At 40.1% G+C, this 20,728-nt stretch overlaps 2 protein-coding genes across 3 annotated transcripts; one reads left to right on the forward strand and one right to left on the reverse strand.

Moving 5' to 3' along the window:
* Positions 1 to 7,754: 7,754 nt before the first annotated feature.
* LOC129763642 (ER membrane protein complex subunit 7 homolog) lies at positions 7,755 to 8,727 on the forward strand. The gene is made up of 2 exons (XM_055762888.1): positions 7,755 to 8,425; positions 8,484 to 8,727. The coding sequence occupies exons 1-2, from the start codon at positions 7,850 to 7,852 to the stop codon at positions 8,616 to 8,618; spliced, it is 711 nt and encodes a 236-aa protein (XP_055618863.1). The 5' UTR covers positions 7,755 to 7,849; the 3' UTR covers positions 8,619 to 8,727.
* Positions 8,728 to 9,598: 871 nt separating this feature from the next.
* On the reverse strand, positions 9,599 to 12,257 carry LOC129763637 (src substrate cortactin). Of its 2 annotated transcripts, XM_055762878.1 has the most exons (7): positions 11,981 to 12,257; positions 11,186 to 11,873; positions 10,873 to 10,983; positions 10,467 to 10,724; positions 10,256 to 10,387; positions 9,800 to 10,201; positions 9,599 to 9,735 (listed from the first exon to the last, which is right to left on the reverse strand). In XM_055762878.1, exons 2-7 carry the CDS (start codon positions 11,867 to 11,869, stop codon positions 9,655 to 9,657), a joined length of 1,668 nt encoding a protein of 555 aa, XP_055618853.1. In that variant the 5' UTR covers positions 11,870 to 11,873; positions 11,981 to 12,257; the 3' UTR covers positions 9,599 to 9,654. The 2 variants fall into 2 exon arrangements, with proteins under 2 accessions (XP_055618853.1, XP_055618854.1); XM_055762879.1 differs by lacking the exon at positions 10,873 to 10,983 and having other exon boundaries at positions 11,981 to 12,222.
* Positions 12,258 to 20,728: the final 8,471 nt, after the last annotated feature.

Here is a 20,728-nt window from a genome sequence, read left to right on the forward strand (position 1 = left end):
ACCAAATCTGATAATGCAAACATTAAACTGAATTCATTTTTACACAATTGACGCGCAGAACAGAAAATCGTTGGAAAAATCGCATAATTTCGAGAAAATCGCATAAAAAATATTGACCCGTCATCGGCGCGCGCTCATCACAACTACACTCGCAGGAATTCCCTTCCCAACGAGGCGACGATATGTACTGCTGCTAGCGTAATTTCAAGAAAATCAAATTGGGATGTAAATTAATAAATCTATCTATGCTATAGATCTTCCTAATGTAAACGCGCCATAACATCACAAACTCTTTGCAGATGATGGGCCCAAGGTAAGTGAAGTGGAAGGTAAAACGTAATGTCAGCATCGCCGTTCGGACGTATCCCGTAAGTTTGAACTTATTTACATAGATGGTATCTAAACAACACTAAACATTGACTACAGTTTCGCCGGCACGGTTGATTGCCGTTATGAACCAGCACAAAAAACAAAGCTGCAAATTATGTCCCAGTGGCGGTACCACGATCAAAGCATTCCTTGATTAAATCATATCACATTAGCCGAACCAGCTGGCGGAAGCATGTGCATAAAGGTTACTAGGTTACTATTTTCAACGACAACTGTTTATTTATTATACTGCTTCAAACCTTTCGTCTTGCCATTCCTCATACGTCGTTTCTAAATAGTGTAAATTACGAGCCACCTGTTAACTCCACCATCTTGGTGAAAACGAAGTGAATTGCTGTAACCTTATTACGGCTGTCACCGTGTGTGTAGAATCCAGAAGGGTTCATCCGTCGTGACAACTTTGATGAACTCGGTGTTATTATGAATACCACGATACTGTCATGTCACGGAGAAAAACAGGTATATTTGTCACGTATGTTTTAGATGGTGAAAGCTAGTCACGCGGAATGGAGTAAGTTTAATTTCGTATTTGTTTTGCTTTTTTTGCACAACAAAAGATAAACAAACAGCAATTTACCCGCCTGGTGGAAGTTTTAGAACGAAATTTTGACGTATCCAGAGGACGTAAATTTGTTTATTTGGATTCGGTAAATGCGCTATGGGATGTAATTAAGGATTAAAAATGCAGTTCCTGTAGGTCCATTGAAACATGGCGAAGGTCTACTTCCGATTGTCCTGAATGAACAGAAATTTTTTGACGTAGGACTACGTCTAACCGTTCAATATAGTGGCCCATTTCAATATTTCAGTGTGAAAAAGTTTTCAGTTTTTGAACGCTAATACCTTCTCAATTAATGAATGGATTTTGGTTCCAAACACACACATTGATAGGAAATATCCTCAGCAATTGTTTATATGCTACACATTACGGTTTTTCAGCCCGTATAAAGTTCAAATTTATAAAAAATTGGAAGAAAGAATTACCTACATTCCCATACATTTTGTTTGCGCTCCCGCAGCAAACAGTTATTCATTACAAGCAACCACGGGTATGGGCGAAACGTATGGATAAGGTGAAGATGAGGGACGAAAAAGAGATTACGAATAAATATAGGCGGTCGCTACAACGTTATCTATATGGCTATATAAAGTGAGCGATGGTGGTGCTTGGCCACATTCTATCATCGGACGCCAAGCAGGAAAGACGCTATCTTGAGATTGATTTTAAGCATAAGAGATAACGCTTACGATACCGCAAGAGTAAGAGACAGGAGTTTCTATGCGATGTGGAGCAGGAGAGCCTGTCGAAGTTTATTAAAAGCGTTGGAAGCGTCGCGCCGAGTGAAGGAGAGGCTAATCGCGCTCGATTTTATTAAATGCTGGAGTTGTTGAACGGTTTTATTTAGCTGTGACATGTTTGTCTATAGCGCTGCACCACATTAATTGAATTTTGACTCCCTTCCTGGTGACTGATTGATATAAGATTTGGAACAAACCTTTACCTCTGCAGTCATTATAAAACTGCGTAGTTCATTATCTTGAAGATCCAAGATGGCGGCCGCTACAAAATGGCGGATTACATATTTTCTCAAAGCCCCATCAATATGGGTAATGAAAAGGACTTGACTAGTAGAACACAGTCATTCATGAGGAATGCAAAACCAAATTATATCACGATGCCAGACGGTAAATTCCTATTACGATATGCTTGCCATCAAGTGTGTGTTCGTTGCCGGCTATAACTTTTTACATTATAGATATTTTCAACGGTATTGTTTTGAAGACATACTTTGAATGAAAAAATATCAAAAAAGTGATAATATGTTTCAAACAAGGAAAGAATGAGTCTATCATTGCAAAGCATTCACAAGATACTGTTTTTAAATTCTTCTTTAGTTCTTTTCCCATAATTTTGACATCCGTCTAAAGAAATCTGAATCACTTTCCGCTTTTGTCAAATTCTTTGAAACCCATCAGATGTTTTCTATGAGGATTATGCTTCTGGCGCTGCTGACCAGCTTGTATTTAAATAATTAAATCAAACCTCATGTCCCGTATATCAAATTACACGAGAATGGGAAGGATAAGAGGATTAAACTTCAGAATCCCATTTGGGAGTAGCTCAGCGTAAAACTACATTCCAACAACTACATTATTCCCGAGCAACCAAGTATTCCTCCTCATCTTTGAACCAGCATTTGATTCAGCAAACTGATCATCGAGGTATACTCGCAAACTTGTCATTCTAAAATATACTATTAATCAAATGGAATATTATCTCACACGCTGTATTAATTTTACCTACATAACGTTCAAACGTCCAAAATGCAACCGACACAACGTTCAAACACTCGACATTATGCAACCAACATGTCTCTTATAAACGGGAATGAACACTTTCACTTCACGGAGTTCATTTTTACACGCAACTGTCCGTGACAATGATGATAAACACAAAAAGATTAAGTGAAGTGTAAGTGACGTGAAAGCGTACGTGGCATGCCATAGCTTACGACCCATGTTCAGTTTTCCAATTCGGGACATCAAATCTGAGTTTGATAGCGAGTTTACATGAAGCAAATATATACAAAACGGAAAGTAGAAGTGGTGGATTTCAACAATCAGTTTTGCACGAATAATAAGTATAAAACGAAAGCAGAATGTTTTGCAGAGCTAATTAGGTTGAAATCTGGGTCATGCGGATAGAATAAAATTGGTTGTCAAAAAGAATCCAATAGAAATATAAAAAAAAAAATCAAATAATCAGGAGGGGAAAAAAGTGTTACTTTTCTTATAATAATCCACTACATAGAGGAAGTATTGGTATTAAAGGCAAAAAAAATCGAATTGGTAAAAATGAAAGAACTACATTTTTTCATCAATTAATTATAGCGTTTCAAATCATAAGGGCCCAACTGACATTTTGGCAGATACTGAAATTTCAGTATTATTGACTGGTAAATAAATATAAACTTTATTATTATTCAATTTTACTTCTCGCCAAATGTTAGATGTTTATTATTCTGAACTATAGATTGATATTATTTGAAGTTTTTTCTTTCATCCAAACAACTGAAAAATAAGAATTACATAAATTACAACATTTATTTCAATTCTGATTCGGTCAAAAAAATAAATAAACAAAGCTCGAGTGAGGTTTTTTTCACTTAAATTCTTTTTATTTCTTGATTTGAATTACATTATAATATAACATTATTATAATAAAATACAACGAGTCAAGAATACGCTTGCTCCTTTTATAGGAGAAACATCTGACAGCATTCGGAAAAAATACAGCATCGGGAGAAAAGGTGCAAGAAATTTATTTTTCAAGCTAAAAGTACTTCGAAATAAACTTTATTGACTCCGCATGAACCAGGTAGAAATAAATAAATGAGCAACATTGGAAATGTTTTTTTTGCTGTATAAAATGACACTATCTCTGCGATGGGAAAAATAAACACATCTTCAGGAACAAAATTATCCATGAAAATAATTTTTTTCGTATCAAATGAATATTCTATGTAAAGTGTAATGGCGGGTTTACATTAGGGAGATCTATAGCTATAGATGGATTTATTCACGTAAAAATAGGTGTAAACGGGTGAGAATAAATATGATACACTTATTCGAGGTATATATAACTTGAATAAATTCAGCATATGTAAACGCTTGTGAATTTCTCACTGGTGAGAAATCACTAAAGATGGATGCAGTTCTACTTTAGGTGAATAAATTCACCGAAAATATGAATATATCCATTATAGAAGTTCACGCTAGTGTAAACGGTTGATGCGATTTCTATAAATCTCATCATATTTCTTCACATGAATATATCACTGGTCTAAACCTAAGACAAGACGTGACAACTGGCTTCTTACTCTTCTTTCTGCATTTTCGTCAAACAAGTGCTAGATAACAGGGAGCCGAGCCACGCGAGATGTGAAGGTTACCAAATGTTATAAAATTTCGGAAGATTATTTTCCCATAAGAGAAACATGTGTTCTTCGTATCATGTATTATTTGAGCTGTACAATTTTTCATATTAATTATAAAATCGGGTGTCATATTTTAAACAGTTAGTATTTTCCTGTTATTTTGGTATCCAAAACAAATTTAAATGCAGAGAAAGCAAAAAGAAATAGAAAACGTAGATTTCATAACAGGAGTATGATATGTTGAAATACATGAATCCAATGAAAATTAACTTCTCCGTATCGAATTAATGTTCAATGTGAATGGAAAACTTTGTTTTCTTCATATGGTAAAATAATCTCTTACAAAAATGGTATCTGAAGATAATTTTATATTATAATAAATTTTAATGAGAATATCGGAAAGTGTTTAGAAAATGGGTTAAGTTATGGTAAGAAAGACGTGCTTCAAGTAAATAAACAACGCCAAGTAAAAATTTTCATTCAGATTTTGACAAATTTAAAACTGCCTTCGGGCCGGCTAATCTGATGTGGTGAGAGTAGTAAGCCTTGTTAAAAACTAATTTTGTTTCCAGGTGTCAACATTGTATAGTTGTCATCGCGGATACACTTTATTTCGTTTTCACCGTAAAGTGTATACGGAAATAAGGCCTTATAATTAAACTCCGACATCGTTCAAAAACTAACAGTACTGTACAATGTTTCCCTCTCTTCGGGAACTGAACACAGGACGTAACAGAAACGAAAATATACAAAGAATCCATAATAGAAATTTTCGCTAAATTGAAATATGAATGCAACTATTAGTCAATTTTGAATATATTTGGCAACACTGTGAAAATGTTGGAAATCCCATTTTAGTATATTTATCTTTGTCAACTGTTTTCCTCATCAACCAATCAGGAGTCGAGTTGCAAGTGGTCCGAGTTTGACAGAAAAAGTGGTCCGGAATCGGCCCCCTATTGTCATGTCTCGTCTCAGGTCTAAACCCACCCTAACGAACTTTCTAAAAGTGGTTAAAAAATCGTGAGCGAAAATAGTGTCTAGTAATTTTTTTTTTTGCTTTTTCTGGATCTATCATTGGGAGGAGATGCAAACTTCAATGTATTGTGGACGTGGCAGATATTTCCAATTTTGCTGCCGGAAGAAATCATTTGATCGTTAAGGGAATTTTATTTATTTGTTGGAAGGAAATGCATCGCGCTGATATGAAGATTTCAGACACGGTTGGTTATCAACGGCTCAATCTCTTTCCTAAGCCGTTGAAGCCATTCGACGTACCAGGTTTCACACGTTTACGATGAAAGGTTACGATATTTCTGGCCAATAATCATTAACGATGCAAGTCGAGCGACAGTTATGTTCATATTTTTCAGTATCACTAACATTGCAACATTGTTTTATGAGGTGGAAACCGCTTTATTGAATTCGACATATTTGTATGTTTCATAAACTGCAAAAGAATTTAAGAAAAACAGGAAGTGGGTTATATCGATGGTATAACCGCAATGGTAACGTAGGACTATCGTTGATTTAGTGATCATTTGTTTGAAGTTGAATCTAAATCAACTCTGAATGAATGAATAAATGAATATTTAGGGGACTTCGAAAATGAGAGCGTTACGTTGGAGGTACAACGTTTTATGCATCCAATATTGGATACGAAAATATCCTACTGATAGGGAGGAATAATTTTCAGAAGCTTTCCTGCTAATTGCACTTGATTGAAAAATCACAAAACCAATTGTATTTGGTCGCAATATTATATGAATAGAAAACGTTAAAATAAACTCTTTCGCTTGAATGTAATTTTCAATTCCAAGAGGAACTGGCAGATTATTTTGCAGCAACGATCACTTCTTTCCGGATTCTTCTCGATAACCAGCGAGTTGCGCGTGTATATATGTGTGTGTGTGTGTTTGTGGCGGTTGCTCCGATGTCTCAAGCGGAACCAATTTTCGATGCTGGTATTTTCTCGGTCGTCTTCTCTTCTCTTTCTGATGGATCGGTTTTTCTGCGCTCCGTCTCAGTCCCAAACAAACTGAATGCGTTTCAGGTTAGGTCAGGCCAGGTAATGAATCCCTTGATCCCTCACCATCCACCTCGTCCAGCTCGTTCAACTCGTTCAGCAACGATGTTGTCTTGTCGATGTCTTCACGAAAAATGAATGCGTTTCACCACCAGAATATCGCTTAAGTATGCTTTTTGTCCGTGATTGAATATAAAAAAGGTGTGGCAATTTGGAAGGCAAACTAGAGGCGAATCTAGAGGATAATAATCGATTGAGAATTATGTTTTTCGCGATGCGAAACATTTTCCGTTGCGCGCGTATCCAATATTGGAAACGAACATATCCTACTGATGGGGAAGAATAATCTTCAGAAGCTTTCATGCTGATTGCACTTGATTGAAAAATCACAAAACCAAATGTATTTGGTTGCAGTGTTATGTGGATAGAAAACATTAGAATAAACTCTTTCGCATCAATGTATTTTTCAATTCCCAGGGGAACTGGCAGAGTATTTTTCAGCAATGATTAGTTCTTTCCAGAATTTCCTCGATACTCGAAGCCCACCAGTGGTTAATCCTAACTCGATAACCACCTGTTAATAGCACTTGATTGAAAAATATTTGGTCGCTGTGTTATATTGTTAGAAAACATTAAAATAAACTCATTCCCATGAATGTATTTTTCAATTCCCAGGGGAACTGGCAGATTATTTTTCAGTAACGATTGAATCTTTCCGGAATTTTCTCGATGCTGAATGCCATCCAAACGAAGACTTCCGCGCGTGTATGTGTGTGTGTGGCGGCTGCTCTGATCTCTTCCCGGGGAACCGTTTGTGACATCACTCTCCTCCTGATGGATTCCCTTCTGGCCTAAGGTGCACAAACAGGCTCTTGGTGACACCGTTCATCCACGCTTTGATGATAAACGGAGAGCTTCACCACAACAGCGACAACATGCTCCAATCGCTGTTCAATTAGAACTGAGTGGATTTCCGAGCGCCGCTCGCTTATATACCGATTGATGATTCCAATAGCCTGTTTTGAAAGCAATTTTAAGACTATTGAAACAAGTTTTTGGATCAAAAAGTAACAAGTATATAACGCGTAGACATTTTATCTTTCGAATGAAGTGTTTATCATACCATTTCGTTCAGTTGTTTAGGAGCTATTAATGTTCAAAATCTCGGTCTCCGGCGTAACGCTTTCGTTTTCGAAACTTTGATTTTACACCCCGGTATAGAAATGAAAGACGTAGTCCTACGTCAAAAACGGCATTCAAAGTGCAGTTGAAAAGCACACGAATTGTTAACATTTCCATCATACAACTATAAAATCCGGTAGACGGCGACACCGTACCTTCTATGTTCCGAATACAAATATATTTAACTTATTACTCCACCTCGATATATACCATTAGTCTCAAGCTCAGAACTTTTCATCTGTCAGCTCTTACTCATCTAATCAGTTCGGCTGTATTATTGTGCCCATTGTGAAAATTGTAGAGAAAAAGCGAAATGCAGCGAAAATTATCGCTTTTTCCACTTCTAGTGGCTCTTTCCTTGCTTGGTGCCACATGTGCGGATACTGCTGTGGATGAATTCGACGAATCTGGTCGTTACACGATAGAGGGCAAGGTATACCCCCCGGAGCTGTTCGGTGGTTCCGATTTAACCTGGCAAATTGACACCCAAATTTCCATTAATGGGGGCGAGTACAAGGGATTCCTCAAAGAGGACGGTACATTCATCATCAGCGCGGTACCCTCCGGAAGCTATGTGGTCGAAATTATCAACCCCGACTACTACTATGAATCGGTCCGGGTGGAAATCAATCCGAAGGGTAAGTTCCGGGCCCGCAAGTTGAACTACGTACAACCCTCCCAGGTGATCCAGGTGCCCTACCCGCTGAAACTGAAAGCGCTGACCCGCTTCCGGTATTTCCAACAGCGTGAACAGTGGAAGATCACCGATTTCCTGTTCAACCCAATGGTACTGATGATGATTTTGCCCCTGTTCATAATGCTTGTCCTGCCCAAGATGATGAGCGACCCAGAGACAAAGAAGGAGATGGAGAATCTGAATCTTTCGAAGGTTGGATTTGATTTGGTGAATTGTGATTATTCATATTAATTATTCATGTTTTTTTCAGATGACCAATGATATGCCGGAAATAAGCGAAATGATCACATCATTTTTCACCGGCGGGACTCCTGCCAGTAACTCCAAAGATAAGGAAAAGTCGAAGTCTAGTAGTGCCAACAAGCAGAACAAAAAGAAGAATTAAGAGGGCGTTTAGTGTTTACAGGTAGGTTTGGAATTAGTTTTAGATTTCCAGATTGTGACCTAAGATTATCTGTTCTGGAGTACGAATAAATTAAATAAATTTTAGTAAATTGTACTTGATTCGAAAGAACTTCATCAGTAAATATTTGAACGATGCTTGAGACAATAGCAGTAAGGCAATTTAACCATTTCGCGTACAACGTCTAACGGAACTCGTGGCGATTAGACAGTGCCAGAACGTACAACATCGAACATCATTCATGGTGTATGCAATCATAGCTCCAGGCGTATGGTGTTCGTGAGAAAGCTAGGCAAGGCTGAAAACTTATCTCATTCACCGGCACAACAGCATAATATTGGAGAACGACACGTGTTCTTGTTTGGTCCATTCTGTTTGAAATTAAAGAATATGACAAGGGGTTAACGTTGCCTCATTGCAAACATTCCTATCAATAAAACGGTATATTCGGTATGCTTCAGCATTTATGAAAATCAATTATCTTCAAAGTATAACCTTTTATTTTGTGTTACATGTGTTCAATTTAATTCTGGAAGCGAATTGGGTAAACTGAAATTACATGAAATGTTCTGTTCGAATGTAAATAGGGTAATAATGTCGGCTAATGGAGTCCGTTGTTGCGTTAATGTCTTTAGATTATTCGAAGTTGCTTTTGCAATAATTTCAATTATTATTTTAACTAGAAGTTAACAGTTTTTTGTGCTTATAGATACAAATTTTTATATATTTTCACTGCAATGGAACGAGATTTGGTTTGCCTGCTTTTGGTTACAATTTCTTGCAAAAAATAAATACTGACATAAAAAATGTAAGGATACCAAAGGAATGTCAATGCATAACAATAAATGTTGCAAGCATAATGGTAGTAATTGACTCCAACTCTTGAACAAAAAGCCATTTGGAGGCACATTTGTAGTTATAATAAAACAAAAATATATATTAATGTTAGTCCGGTTCGATAAAAATGTCTTCAAATGTAAACGAAAAATGTTTTGAGCGTTTGACACATATACTGGTCCTATTGAATTATTTGCACATAATTCGCAGGGAACAGTCCGTAATGACTGTTACACAATCCCCTCCACCAGCCTTCGTCGATCTAAAAATGATGTCAATTTCATAATTTCACAAAACTTCAATAAAATTAAAAAGAATATTATTACCATTTCAATGTGCGTAATTCGATCGTCGGGATCGAAAGAAATCTCATCATCTGCAGCAGCCTGATAATCATACAGTGCAATAGCTTCAATTCCTGGATTATCGGCAGACAAAATAAATTCCTCCGGCTCTTCCGGTTCTGAAGAAAGTGTTTGCGGCAGCGCTTTTAGCTCTTGCTCTTGCACGGATTGAATAACAGGTGCTTGCTCAGGTTCGGGTTTAAATTCAGGTTCAGGTTCCGATTCTGGTACTGGCTGACTTTTGACTGCAGGGATGAAAGCTTTATTATCTTCCTCCGGTGTTTGAGGGTGTTCCATTCTCTGGGCAGGAATTACAATTGTTGGTATAACGTCTGGTTGAACGACAGTGCGTGCTTCCTCCTTCGGCAAAGCGATGGGTTCCTTCTGTAGGAGGTATGTTTTTAGTATCTATTGCGAAGAAAATAAAAATTATCATACTCTGGTAACCTCCTGGGGAGAATCAGGTTGCTTGTTGAAATTATTTATTGTGCTTCCAACGCCATGCTCACGACCTGTATTAATGGGTCCCTTTCGTTCCGGCTTCTTAGGTTCCGTCGTTTCGTTGGTATTCTAAGAATATTGAAATAATAATTCTGATAATATGAATAGAGTACACAACAAATCGTTGTGATTCAAATTCGACGCTTACCAATCTTTTCGATGCTTCCTCTCTGTCCTTCTTATCCTTTTCTTCCCGCAGCCGTTTCTGTTCTTCTGCTTTCTTTTTGGTTTCCTCCTCCGCAGCGGCCGCAAAATTTTCAAACCTCGCACGTATATTCGATGGTTTGGCGGCACCAATGTCTGGCTTAACCTTAGTATAATTGGTACCAATTTTATCCTGCTCCTGAAATCCAACGGCGGACTTGTCCATCCGATCGCTCTGAACGCCAAACTTCCCACCGAAACCCTAAAAATAAATCAGATGATAATGGAATGCTTATAAACCTCAAATTGCTGTGATATAAGCTATTTTTTTAAGGAAGGGAGACCACCACCGAAAACTATATACCCAACAGTATACATCTGTATTGTCATGTCGCGCTGATTTTACTCACAATCTTGTGATCAACTTGGCTCTCGTGCATCTCGGGTTTTTCGACGTGATCCCAACCAAGGGCAGATTTATCCTTGCGGTCAGATTGAACACCAAACTTTCCACCGAATCCCTTTAAGTTAAAGTATTTTTTAAATTGATTCCACTTTCAATCCGTGTATTCACAATTCTTCGCGACACTCAAGTGCTTTTCATCGTACAAGAACTAGTTTTAATATTGCTTTCTATATAGTGAAAACTCGTGTTGCCTAAATAATTCCAGCCTTCATTGTTAATGTTCCCAGAGGTTTAAGCTTATAGATGGTAAGACTTACCACTTTATGATCCAGTTGACTCTCGTGCTTTTGTGGTGCCTCCATGTGGTCCCATCCCACGGCAGACTTATCCTGTCTGTCGGCTTCAACTCCGAATTTGCCACCAAAACCTTTGCTGTAGTCCTTCTGTGACTCATGCTTATCCACCTTTTCCATGTGATCCCACCCAACAGCTGATTTATCCACTCGATCCTTCTGTACCCCAAACTTGCCTCCGAACCCAGTGGCATAGTCTTTCTGCGAGCTGTGCTTCTCAACCTTTTCCTTATGCTCCCAGGAAGCAGCGCACTTATCGACTCGATCAGTCTGAACTCCGTACTTTCCCCCGAACCCGGTGGAATAATCTTTCTGGGAGGCATGCTTCTCCAGCTTCTCGAGGTAATCATGCCCAAGTGCCGATTTATCCATCCGATCCTTTTCCACCCCGAATTTACCTCCATATCCGTGCGAAGATTTTGGGCCATCTTTTTGCTTTTTGGCCGCATCCGCCCGTTCCGTTTCCTCCCTCAGCTGCTGCATATCGATAGCGGCAGCGCTTCGGCCCGAACCCTCAACCGTTTTGGAGCCCCACCTCTGCTCCTGCTCGCTCACATCGTTCACGAAATCCGGATCGGTCTCCCAGTCATCGTCCGCGTCCGGGGCAATGTTGACATCGATATCACGTCCTGCGGTTGATTTCCACATTTCTCTAACAAAACCGCAGTGAAAAATGAAAGATTCAACAGTTGGGAAAGGTACAGTGAAAGGGAGTGGTTTTCCACAATCTCTTCTTATCTATGCTACAAGCTGACTCACCAGTTCCAAGATAAATTAACAGTGAATGCAAATGCAGAACAAAATACAAATTACACCGAATTACAACGTTCACTTGTTCAACGTACGAACTTTACGATAATACACAATTTTCTTTCACTCAAAACATACCGCGTTCGAAGGAAAACACTCAATTTCTGCCAAATCTACACGCAAAACAACAGTTTCGGGTCGGCAATTGAGAATTTTCGGAATCATCACTGCTTTGCTGTCATCGTCGAACAAGCACTGAAAGAAATGTCATGTTTGTTTTCTTGAGTACTTTCTTTCTTGTTGCGAAAACGTACAATTAAGCCTGCTTCAGAATGAGCGAATTTTTCAATTGAGAAATTCATCCTTGCGAATTGTTTTCGCTAAAGTCATTCACATTGAATTACGAAATCATGCGAATCTGTCAAACTATCGTCTTTACAACGAAAACAAGTTGTACGAGATTGGTGAATCAAATTCATATTACTCACAATGTGAGTTCAAGTATATCTTGAACTTCATACAATTCAATGTTAGAAAATTCAGTAAAGTATAAATAGAAATTTGGAAAATTATTTACTATCCTGCCGCAAGCTTGAATATTGCTCACATCGTTCCATCGATGTGAAGCTGAGCAAAATTTTTCATATCTTGTTACACCCATCTTGATGGACTGTTCCAACTTTCTGATGTGGGTAGAGTCAATTGTCAGTGTACCGTGAATTCGTAATTTTTCGCAGCAAAAGCTTGGGAAGTTCTATCTTTTTCGCTCTTTCGCAAGTGATCCCGCGCTTCGTTCTGATTGGTTGGCGAAAACAGTTCGCAAACATTCGCATGAATTTGTCTTCATTGTGAAGGATTGAAAAACAAGCTTTATTGGGATTTGTTATTTTGATAATAGCGAATTCGTTTGTGAATGGGTTAGTTCCAAACTGACTCTGTAATAAAACAAACGTTTCGGGTTCACGAATGAGGTGATTTGTTGGTGCGTTATATAGTCCGATTTGTTTATATTTGCGATGACAAATGTACACTGTCGACGTCTGGTGGCGATATTAGTGCTTAGGAGGTAAAGTATTGTCTATCATATCAGGAGGACCAAGTACAGTGTAAAATTATAAAAGTTTGAATGAAAAATTCTACGTCATGTTGTTTAGTTTCCTAATACATGTAGTCCTGACACTCACTTAACCATTTGTCGATGCATTTCCTGTTTGTTCCACAAATTATTAACATTGTAATATAAAATCATCATCAGACAGTTTATGTTTAATGTTTTTGAAATTTCGAAAATAACCTTTTATTTCAAACCATAAAATACATATTAGATACGTGAAAGTAAATTTTCATTCATGATTTTTATTTTAAAAGCTTATTCCACCTGAAAATCCATAATTATTTTCGATTCCCAATAAAAGCATACGAAGCTTAATCCCGTCTACGCGAATATACTCTTCGGACTCAGAATTCGAATTGGATTATGATTCCAATAATACAAAAGTATAGTTGTATTGGTGAACCCGAGTGCGAACCCGTGAAACATCCATCGCGAACCCAACAGCTTTCGGGTTGAACCTAGTGCGAAACTAGGTTGAAACTGAGTGAATAAAAATACGTTTCGACAGCATTTGAGGCTGGTTTAGAGTACTCGTGAATGTAAACGCGAACAAACACTTTTTTTGTTAATAATTCATCAGTTCATATATATATATAACGCGAGATAAACATCTTGAAACGATAGGAAGAAACATTTTCTAGTTGAAACATATTTAAACACAATTCACATTGATAAAAATGGATTAATTCCATATTTCACTACGATTCTGACACAGTGGAATCAAGATGTTGGTGAACTACGAATTCGGTGAACGTGAACGTGAAAACAGTGGTGGATATAGACGTCAAAATGTTTCCCCGTTCATGTTCACGTTCGAATGTCCCAAGGCATTCTGAAAATTATTTCGCCGTGAACTGTAATGTTTAGCAATTCTCAAGTTTTCAATGAAAATTTGGATATGGATGCAATGTCATTCAATTGGATCTCTGCACGGGTTGAAAAACTTCGTTGCTGCGGGTTGATTCGTGAACAACTGTATACTTTATTCGAATTACTTTATTAAAGCTCGATGTTTATTTACTTCACGTTTACTGCCGAACTTTTAATATAAACGTGAACGTGACCAAAAATATTCTATTCACCACGATTTTTTGAGTTGTTTGTTCGCAATGTAGTTCACCGTGAAATTATCGTACTATTCGATCACCTGTTCAAGTTCACGTTCACGAGAACCCTAAGCCACGGGTTGACATTGCGCATTTCGAATCGAGTGATTTTTGTTCGCATCGACTATTTTGACATGCCTTTGACCAGCTTTGTTTACGAACCCAAAAATTTTACATTTCTCTACGAGACAAATTTTGCTCTAAATCTAGTACACCGAAAATATGAACTTGAAAAATATACATAAACCATTTCGATTTGAGTTCGAATTTTCTCGAAAAGAAATACTCGTTTCGAAATGCACAGGCCACCCCAGGCTTTAAGTGCGCTACACATACAACGTCCCGTCACCGTGAAGTCAACGTAAAGGAATGAAATGTCAAATATTCTCCCATGGAAATCGTATGCTAGCATTCACATACACAATCACCGGCAACTTTGACGTCGGCAAAATAAGTCCAAGAGAATGACGGGACGGTGACGGTGACGCTGTATGTGTAGCGCACTTTACCCAGTAAACGGTGGAAGAAACCAGTGATAATAATAACGTACAGTCTATCGTAAAATCGAGTGTACAACTGCTACTCGGCGATACTCTCCATTTATTTGGGAAATTGCGGGAAATAGCAGCTGCTGTAGGAAGAACCCACTCTACAGTAAAGAAAATCGTAAACAAGTGGAAATACGAAGGAATCATGGAAAATCTCCGGGTAGAGAACGCAAATGGATCCTATCTTCTGATGATGATGGGGTAATTGTTCGAACAATTCGAAAGAATCCTAAGACAAACATTCCTAAATTGACTAGCGAAGTAGCCGGCATCATTGGGAAACCTGTCTGCGCAGACACTGTCCGGAGAGCAGCATACAGGAACAATCTGCGAGGTTGTGTTGGCCGTGAAAAGTATTTCATCTCAAAGGTGAATATGAAAAAACGACTACAGTTTGCTAAAGCATATGTAAACAGACCTAAGGAGTCCTGGAACATGGTGTTTTCTACGGATGAGCTGAAAACCTATCTCTTTGATTCGGATGGAAGACAGATGGCGTTGAGGAAACCAGGATCGGTGCTTCAGATTTATAGCAAAGTGAAACTACGTCGTATAGGTTTGGACATTAGTAGTGGAATGAAAATTTTATTACTTCTACCAAACGATGGTTGCTATGTAGATCGTGGATTACTTGATCACCAACACTCCTCCCTAATCCTCGATTCCTAGAAACCGCTTCTGGTTCATGATTCCAGCGTGAACAAGTGGCTTGGTAAATCCATCAGCAGCTTGACTTTTGGTGTTAACATAGTTTATCACAACCAATCCACTGTCGATTGCTTCGTGGACAAAATGATAGCGTATGTCCACATGTTTTGTCCTTGGGTTGAACGATCCATTCTTGGCAATGCAAATGGCAGATTGATTGTCACACAAGATCGGGATGGACATCTTGCCGAAGATTTGACCCAATAAATTTCGCCACCATAACGCTTCTTGAATCGTCTTGGACAACGCCATGTACTCTGCCTCACAAGATGATAAGGCTACCGTCGGCTGCTTCTTTACGTTCCACGAAATGGCACCGCCTTGAAGCAAAAACACGTAACCCGTTGTCGATCGCCGTGTGTCTACATCTCCTCCCCAATCTGCATCCGTGTATCCTCGAATCTTCTCGTTGCCTTGCTTGCTATACCGAAGTCGGTTGCCTGCCGTGCCCTTCAGGTATCGCAAAATCCTCTTCACTGCCTCCCAATGCTTTCGTCCTGGATTGCTACTGAACTGGCTAACAGCATTGACAGCGTAACAAATATCCGGACGTGTTGCTTGTGCGATGTACTGCAAGCATCCAACAGCTTCCTTGTAGGGAACTTTCTTCATCTGCTCTGCTTCCTCTGCATTCTGTGGTGACATGGATTTGTCCAGCCTCTCACTGGTTTCAAACGGCGTAGAGACAGGATGACAACTCGTCATATGGAACCTGCCCAGCACGTCCTCAATATAGCTTTGTTGGTCTAGAGTCAACTCTCCACACTCTCGATTTCTGTTGATCCTAAGTCCCAGACAAAATTTCGCTTGGCCCAGGTCCTTCATCTGAAATCGGATGCATAGAAACTTCTTCAATCGCTTCTTCAGCTTTGCGTTATTTGTGAAGATCAGAAAGTCATCCACATAGATAGTAACGAACAACATTCTGCCTCCATCAACTTTGTAATACAGGCAGGGGTCCACTTTCGATTGTTCCAGCCCGAATTCACATATCGCCCCATCCAGTTGTTGATTCCAAACACGACTGGATTGCTTCAAGCCGTACAGCGCCTTCTGCAGTCGACACACCTTCATATTGTCCTTCACAAATCCTTCTGGCTGTTGCATATGGATTACTTCGTTTTTTAGCTTCCCCTGTAGAAAAGCTGTGACCGCATCCATTTGATCCACCTCCAGATCAAATTTTGTTGCCAACGCCATCAGGAATCTTATCGTTGAGTAACGGACCACCGGTGAATAAACTTCGTCAAAGTCAATGCCTGGACGCTGTGAACACCCCTTGATGACTAAGCGAGCTTTGTACCGCTCTATCTTCCCGTCAGATCCTCGTTTCGTCTTGAAGATCCATTTATTTTTTATAGCTTTTCCACCTTCCGGAAAATCTTCTAGCGTCCACGTCTGGTTGATCTCGAGTGCTGCGATTTCTTCTCGCATAGCCGCAATCCAGAGCTCGCGGTCTGGTCTACTCATTGCCTCGTTGTACGTGGTTGGATCGCTCATCTGTCCGGCATCCGGAGCCACAGTATATCTTTTACTGCTTGTCGTTGACTGTAGGGAAACATTTTGACCAGTATGCGCACTATACGTAATGTAATCATTATACTTGCCTGGTCGCTGGCGCTCCCGACCGCTGTGTCTCAACTCAAGCTTCGTTTCAGCCGGTCTATCTGGTTGCGGTGGGAGCGCGATTTCCTCATCTGCATCTTCAAAATCACTTTCAGAACTGCCGGATTCGTTACCGTGTGCTTCGACGATCGCAATTGCATCACTGTCGTCAGGTTGTTCAGGATCCTGTGAGCTTCTAATCGCCTCATCATTAGATTCTGCAACCGGCAAAGTACCACACGCTTCATCAAACGTTCCGTCCGAGAATTCCAACTCCAAAAACTCAACTGGTTCAGATCGTTCAAGTGTTATCACACCACTTTGGCCTTCGTTTAGGAACTTGACGTCTCGACTGATGACGATGTCACCGTTCTCCGGATTGAACACTCTGTAGCCTTTCGTGTCCTCAGCATAACCGACAAACACGCATTTGATTGATTTGGGGTCCAGCTTCTTTCTTTTCTGCTTCGGCACATGCATCATGGCCACGGTTCCGAAAATCTTTAGGTGACCTACGAAGGGTTTCTTCCCTGTCCACGCCTCTTCCGGCGTCTTTCCGTCCAATGACCGCGTAGGGCTACGATTTATCAGATATACTGCCGTGTTTACCGCTTCTGCCCAGAACTTCTTCGGCAACCGTGCATCATTCAGCATAGACCTCACCTTCTCAAGAATCGTCCGGTTCATTCTCTCGGCAATACCATTCTGCTCTGGTGTGTATGGACAGGACTTCTGATGTCGTATTCCATCTCGCTTCAGACTTGCCTTGAATCTACTATTCACATACTCCCGACCATTGTCACTGCGCAAAATCTTCAACTTGCACCCAGATTGTCGTTCCGCCATTGCTTTAAATTCTTCGTACGCTGCCAACGCCTGATCCTTTGATTCCAGAGTATATATGAAAACCTTCCGTGTAACGTCATCGATGAATGTTGCAAAATATCGGCTCCCTCCTAACGATGGTACTTCAAATGGTCCACAAAGGTCTGTATGAACCAACTCCAAAGGCTCCTTGGCTCTCGAATCACTATCAGGGAATACATCACGAGCATGCTTACCTTGCAGGCACGCGACACAATCCAGCGTTTCCACATTCTTGATCGAGAAACCATTGGTCATGTTCTGCAACCGTTTGAGGCTCTGTATATTCAGGTGACCAAATCTTCTGTGCCATGTCTCAAGTTCACCGGACACGTACGCCTTTTGCACCTGTTGATTCAGTCGATACAAGCCGCTTTCAGCTGTGCCGGACGCAAACACTTCTCCGTCTTCGGTAAGCACCTTACAATCATCCGCCGTGAACAGCACCGTGAAGCCTTTGCTGCAGATTTTACTAACCGACAACAAATTCGCTGCCAGATCTGGAACTTCCAGCACGTCTTGCACGTCCACCGAACCTTCGAGACAATCCAAATTAATGACACCTTTCAGTTTGGCCGTCATACTGCTCTTGTTTGCTGTACCGACCTGATACGATACCTCCTGCTTCGTTTGAAAATCTGCTCCGGACCTGGTCATGTGGGTAGTGGCACCAGAATCGAAATACCACTCGTCTTGGTCCACGTTTCCCACTGCAAGTACAGCACACATTGCACGTCCTTTTCTGCCTTTGGATGTATCCGATTTTTCCGGGCAATTCGCAGCGTAATGACCCACCTTCTGGCAATTGTAGCACGCTCCTTCCTTTGGCTTTTTGTAACCGCCGCTTCCGCGGTGTCGTTGCTGTTGTGCTCTTCCACTGTAAAGGGCTCCTTCGTCACTACTACCCCGTGATCCATGCTTGGCTTTTACGTCCTGCAGGATTTTGGCCTTCACGGCATCCGCCTTCAATGCCTGTCCCGATGCTTCTAAGCCCATCACCATCGGCGCGTAGTACTTGGGCAATCCCATCAACAGTAGCGAAGCGAGCCACTCGTCAGCCACTGGAAAATTGATTTCCGCCAGCTTATGGCTAGTAGACACCAGCGCATCCACATACGCTTCCGTGCTGTCGTAGTTCTCAAGTCGTATCGCAGTGAGTTGTTGCAGCAAACCAATTCGACGATAAATTCCATCATCTTGAAAAACAGTCTTCAGCTTGTTCCAGGCTTCTTGAGCGTTTTTCGCATCCATCACAAGACTGTAGTTCGTCTTTTCAAGACTAAGGCAAATCGTCGACAGTGCTCTCATTTGTATGTCTTCATCCACGACTTCTCCTTCCTTTGGCATCACTGCGCTCCAGGAGCCCTCTCGGATTAACGTCATCTTCATGGCAAACGCCCAGGACACATAATTCTCCCGGCCTTTGAGTTTCTCGATCGCCAGAGCCACACTGCTTCCACCGGCCGCACGAACCACTCTTGAATTCGCCACACCGCTTCCAGTGTCTCCCGATCCGTTACCTCCAGCACCAGGATTCATGTTCGCTTCTTGATTAAAACTTGATGAAATCTTTCTACTTCAGGAATCTTCTAACTTCGCAAATTCCGGTTAATTTTCTGGGCCCATAACCTATAGCAAAGTGAAACTACGTCGTATAGGTTTGGACATTAGTAGTGGAATGAAAATTTTATTACTTCTACCAAACGATGGTTGCTATGTAGATCGTGGATTACTTGATCACCAACAAGATTCAGCATTTGGTTACCACGGTAAATATAGAGATGGGCAAAACAGTTCACTTTGATGAACGATTCACTCACTAACCGTTCATCTAAGTGAATCAGTTCTTTTGAACCGTTCTTTCACTCTTTCGTTCAGCGATATTAAGAACAACATAGAATGTTGGGTGGAACCCAACATCAATAGACAGCAGCATCAATATTGATATCATTGGATTGGGATGGGATTTATATTTTTGAAATTTAGTGGGGAAAGATAAGCTGCTTCATTAAAAGTCGCAAACTGTATGTGAAAATATGTTTATCGGTCGACAAGAGTTTATGTAATAATTTGATGCGCACAAAATATGTGCAATTTTTCATATTCTATTTTTGGACAACACACAGGTTCACGCAATAGGCCAAACAATGAATTAAAAGCAACGAAAAAACTTTTTTCTCAACATACCAATTTTATGTTTACTTAATCCATGAATCGCCCCAGCTTCTTCCAGATTTTTTCTTATAATTAGAAAGTATATGATATGTATATGAAGTTTTGATTTTAAAACCACGAGAATCTAATTTAATTTTTATCCCAAAATTGAGAATACATGAACAAAATAAACCCTGCGTAACACGCATTTTGTTCATAAATGACAAATCGTTTTATTATCCTTACAAGCGTTCTCGTTATATTTATCCATTTCACTCAGCGCAAATCAGTTCAGCTGCACTCTTTCGTTCGCAAACAATTTTCCCGCAAACACTTCGTTCTCAAACAGTTCGTTCCCAAACAGTTCACTCTCAATCAGTTCTTTCCCATACAGTTCACTCGCAAACAGTTCGTTCACAAACAGTTCACTCTTCAACAGTTCACTCTCCAACAGTTCACTCTCCAACAGTTCACTCTCAAACAGTTCACTCGCAAACCGTTCTTACGGAATCAGTTCGTTCACAAACCGTTCGCTCGCAGTCAGTTCGTGGGGAGAACTATCGTTCTTTGAAAAAGAACGACCGCTCGTTCACTCTTTTCGGCGAACTAGTTCTTTCGTACCGTTCGTGAACGGTTTGCCCATCTCTAGGTAAAACAC

The sequence above is a fragment of the Toxorhynchites rutilus genome, chromosome 1 (assembly GCF_029784135.1).
Source record: "Toxorhynchites rutilus septentrionalis strain SRP chromosome 1, ASM2978413v1, whole genome shotgun sequence".
Taxonomy (NCBI): domain Eukaryota; kingdom Metazoa; phylum Arthropoda; class Insecta; order Diptera; family Culicidae; genus Toxorhynchites; species Toxorhynchites rutilus.

Bases quoted from the DNA above. Each gene is read 5' to 3' on its own strand.
- LOC129763642 (XM_055762888.1), top strand. From the start codon at position 7,850: ATGCAGCGAAAATTATCGCTTTTTCCACTTCTAGTGGCTCTTTCCTTG. The intron at 8,426-8,483 runs GTTGGATTTGAT...TGTTTTTTTCAG, and splicing joins AGAATCTGAATCTTTCGAAG to ATGACCAATGATATGCCGGA.
- LOC129763637 (XM_055762878.1), bottom strand. From the start codon at position 11,869: ATGTGGAAATCAACCGCAGGACGTGATATCGATGTCAACATTGCCCCG. The intron at 10,984-11,185 runs GTAAGTCTTACC...TTTAACTTAAAG, and splicing joins GTCAACTGGATCATAAAGTG to GGATTCGGTGGAAAGTTTGG. The intron at 10,202-10,255 runs GTATGATAATTT...TACCTCCTACAG, and splicing joins CTCCCCAGGAGGTTACCAGA to AAGGAACCCATCGCTTTGCC.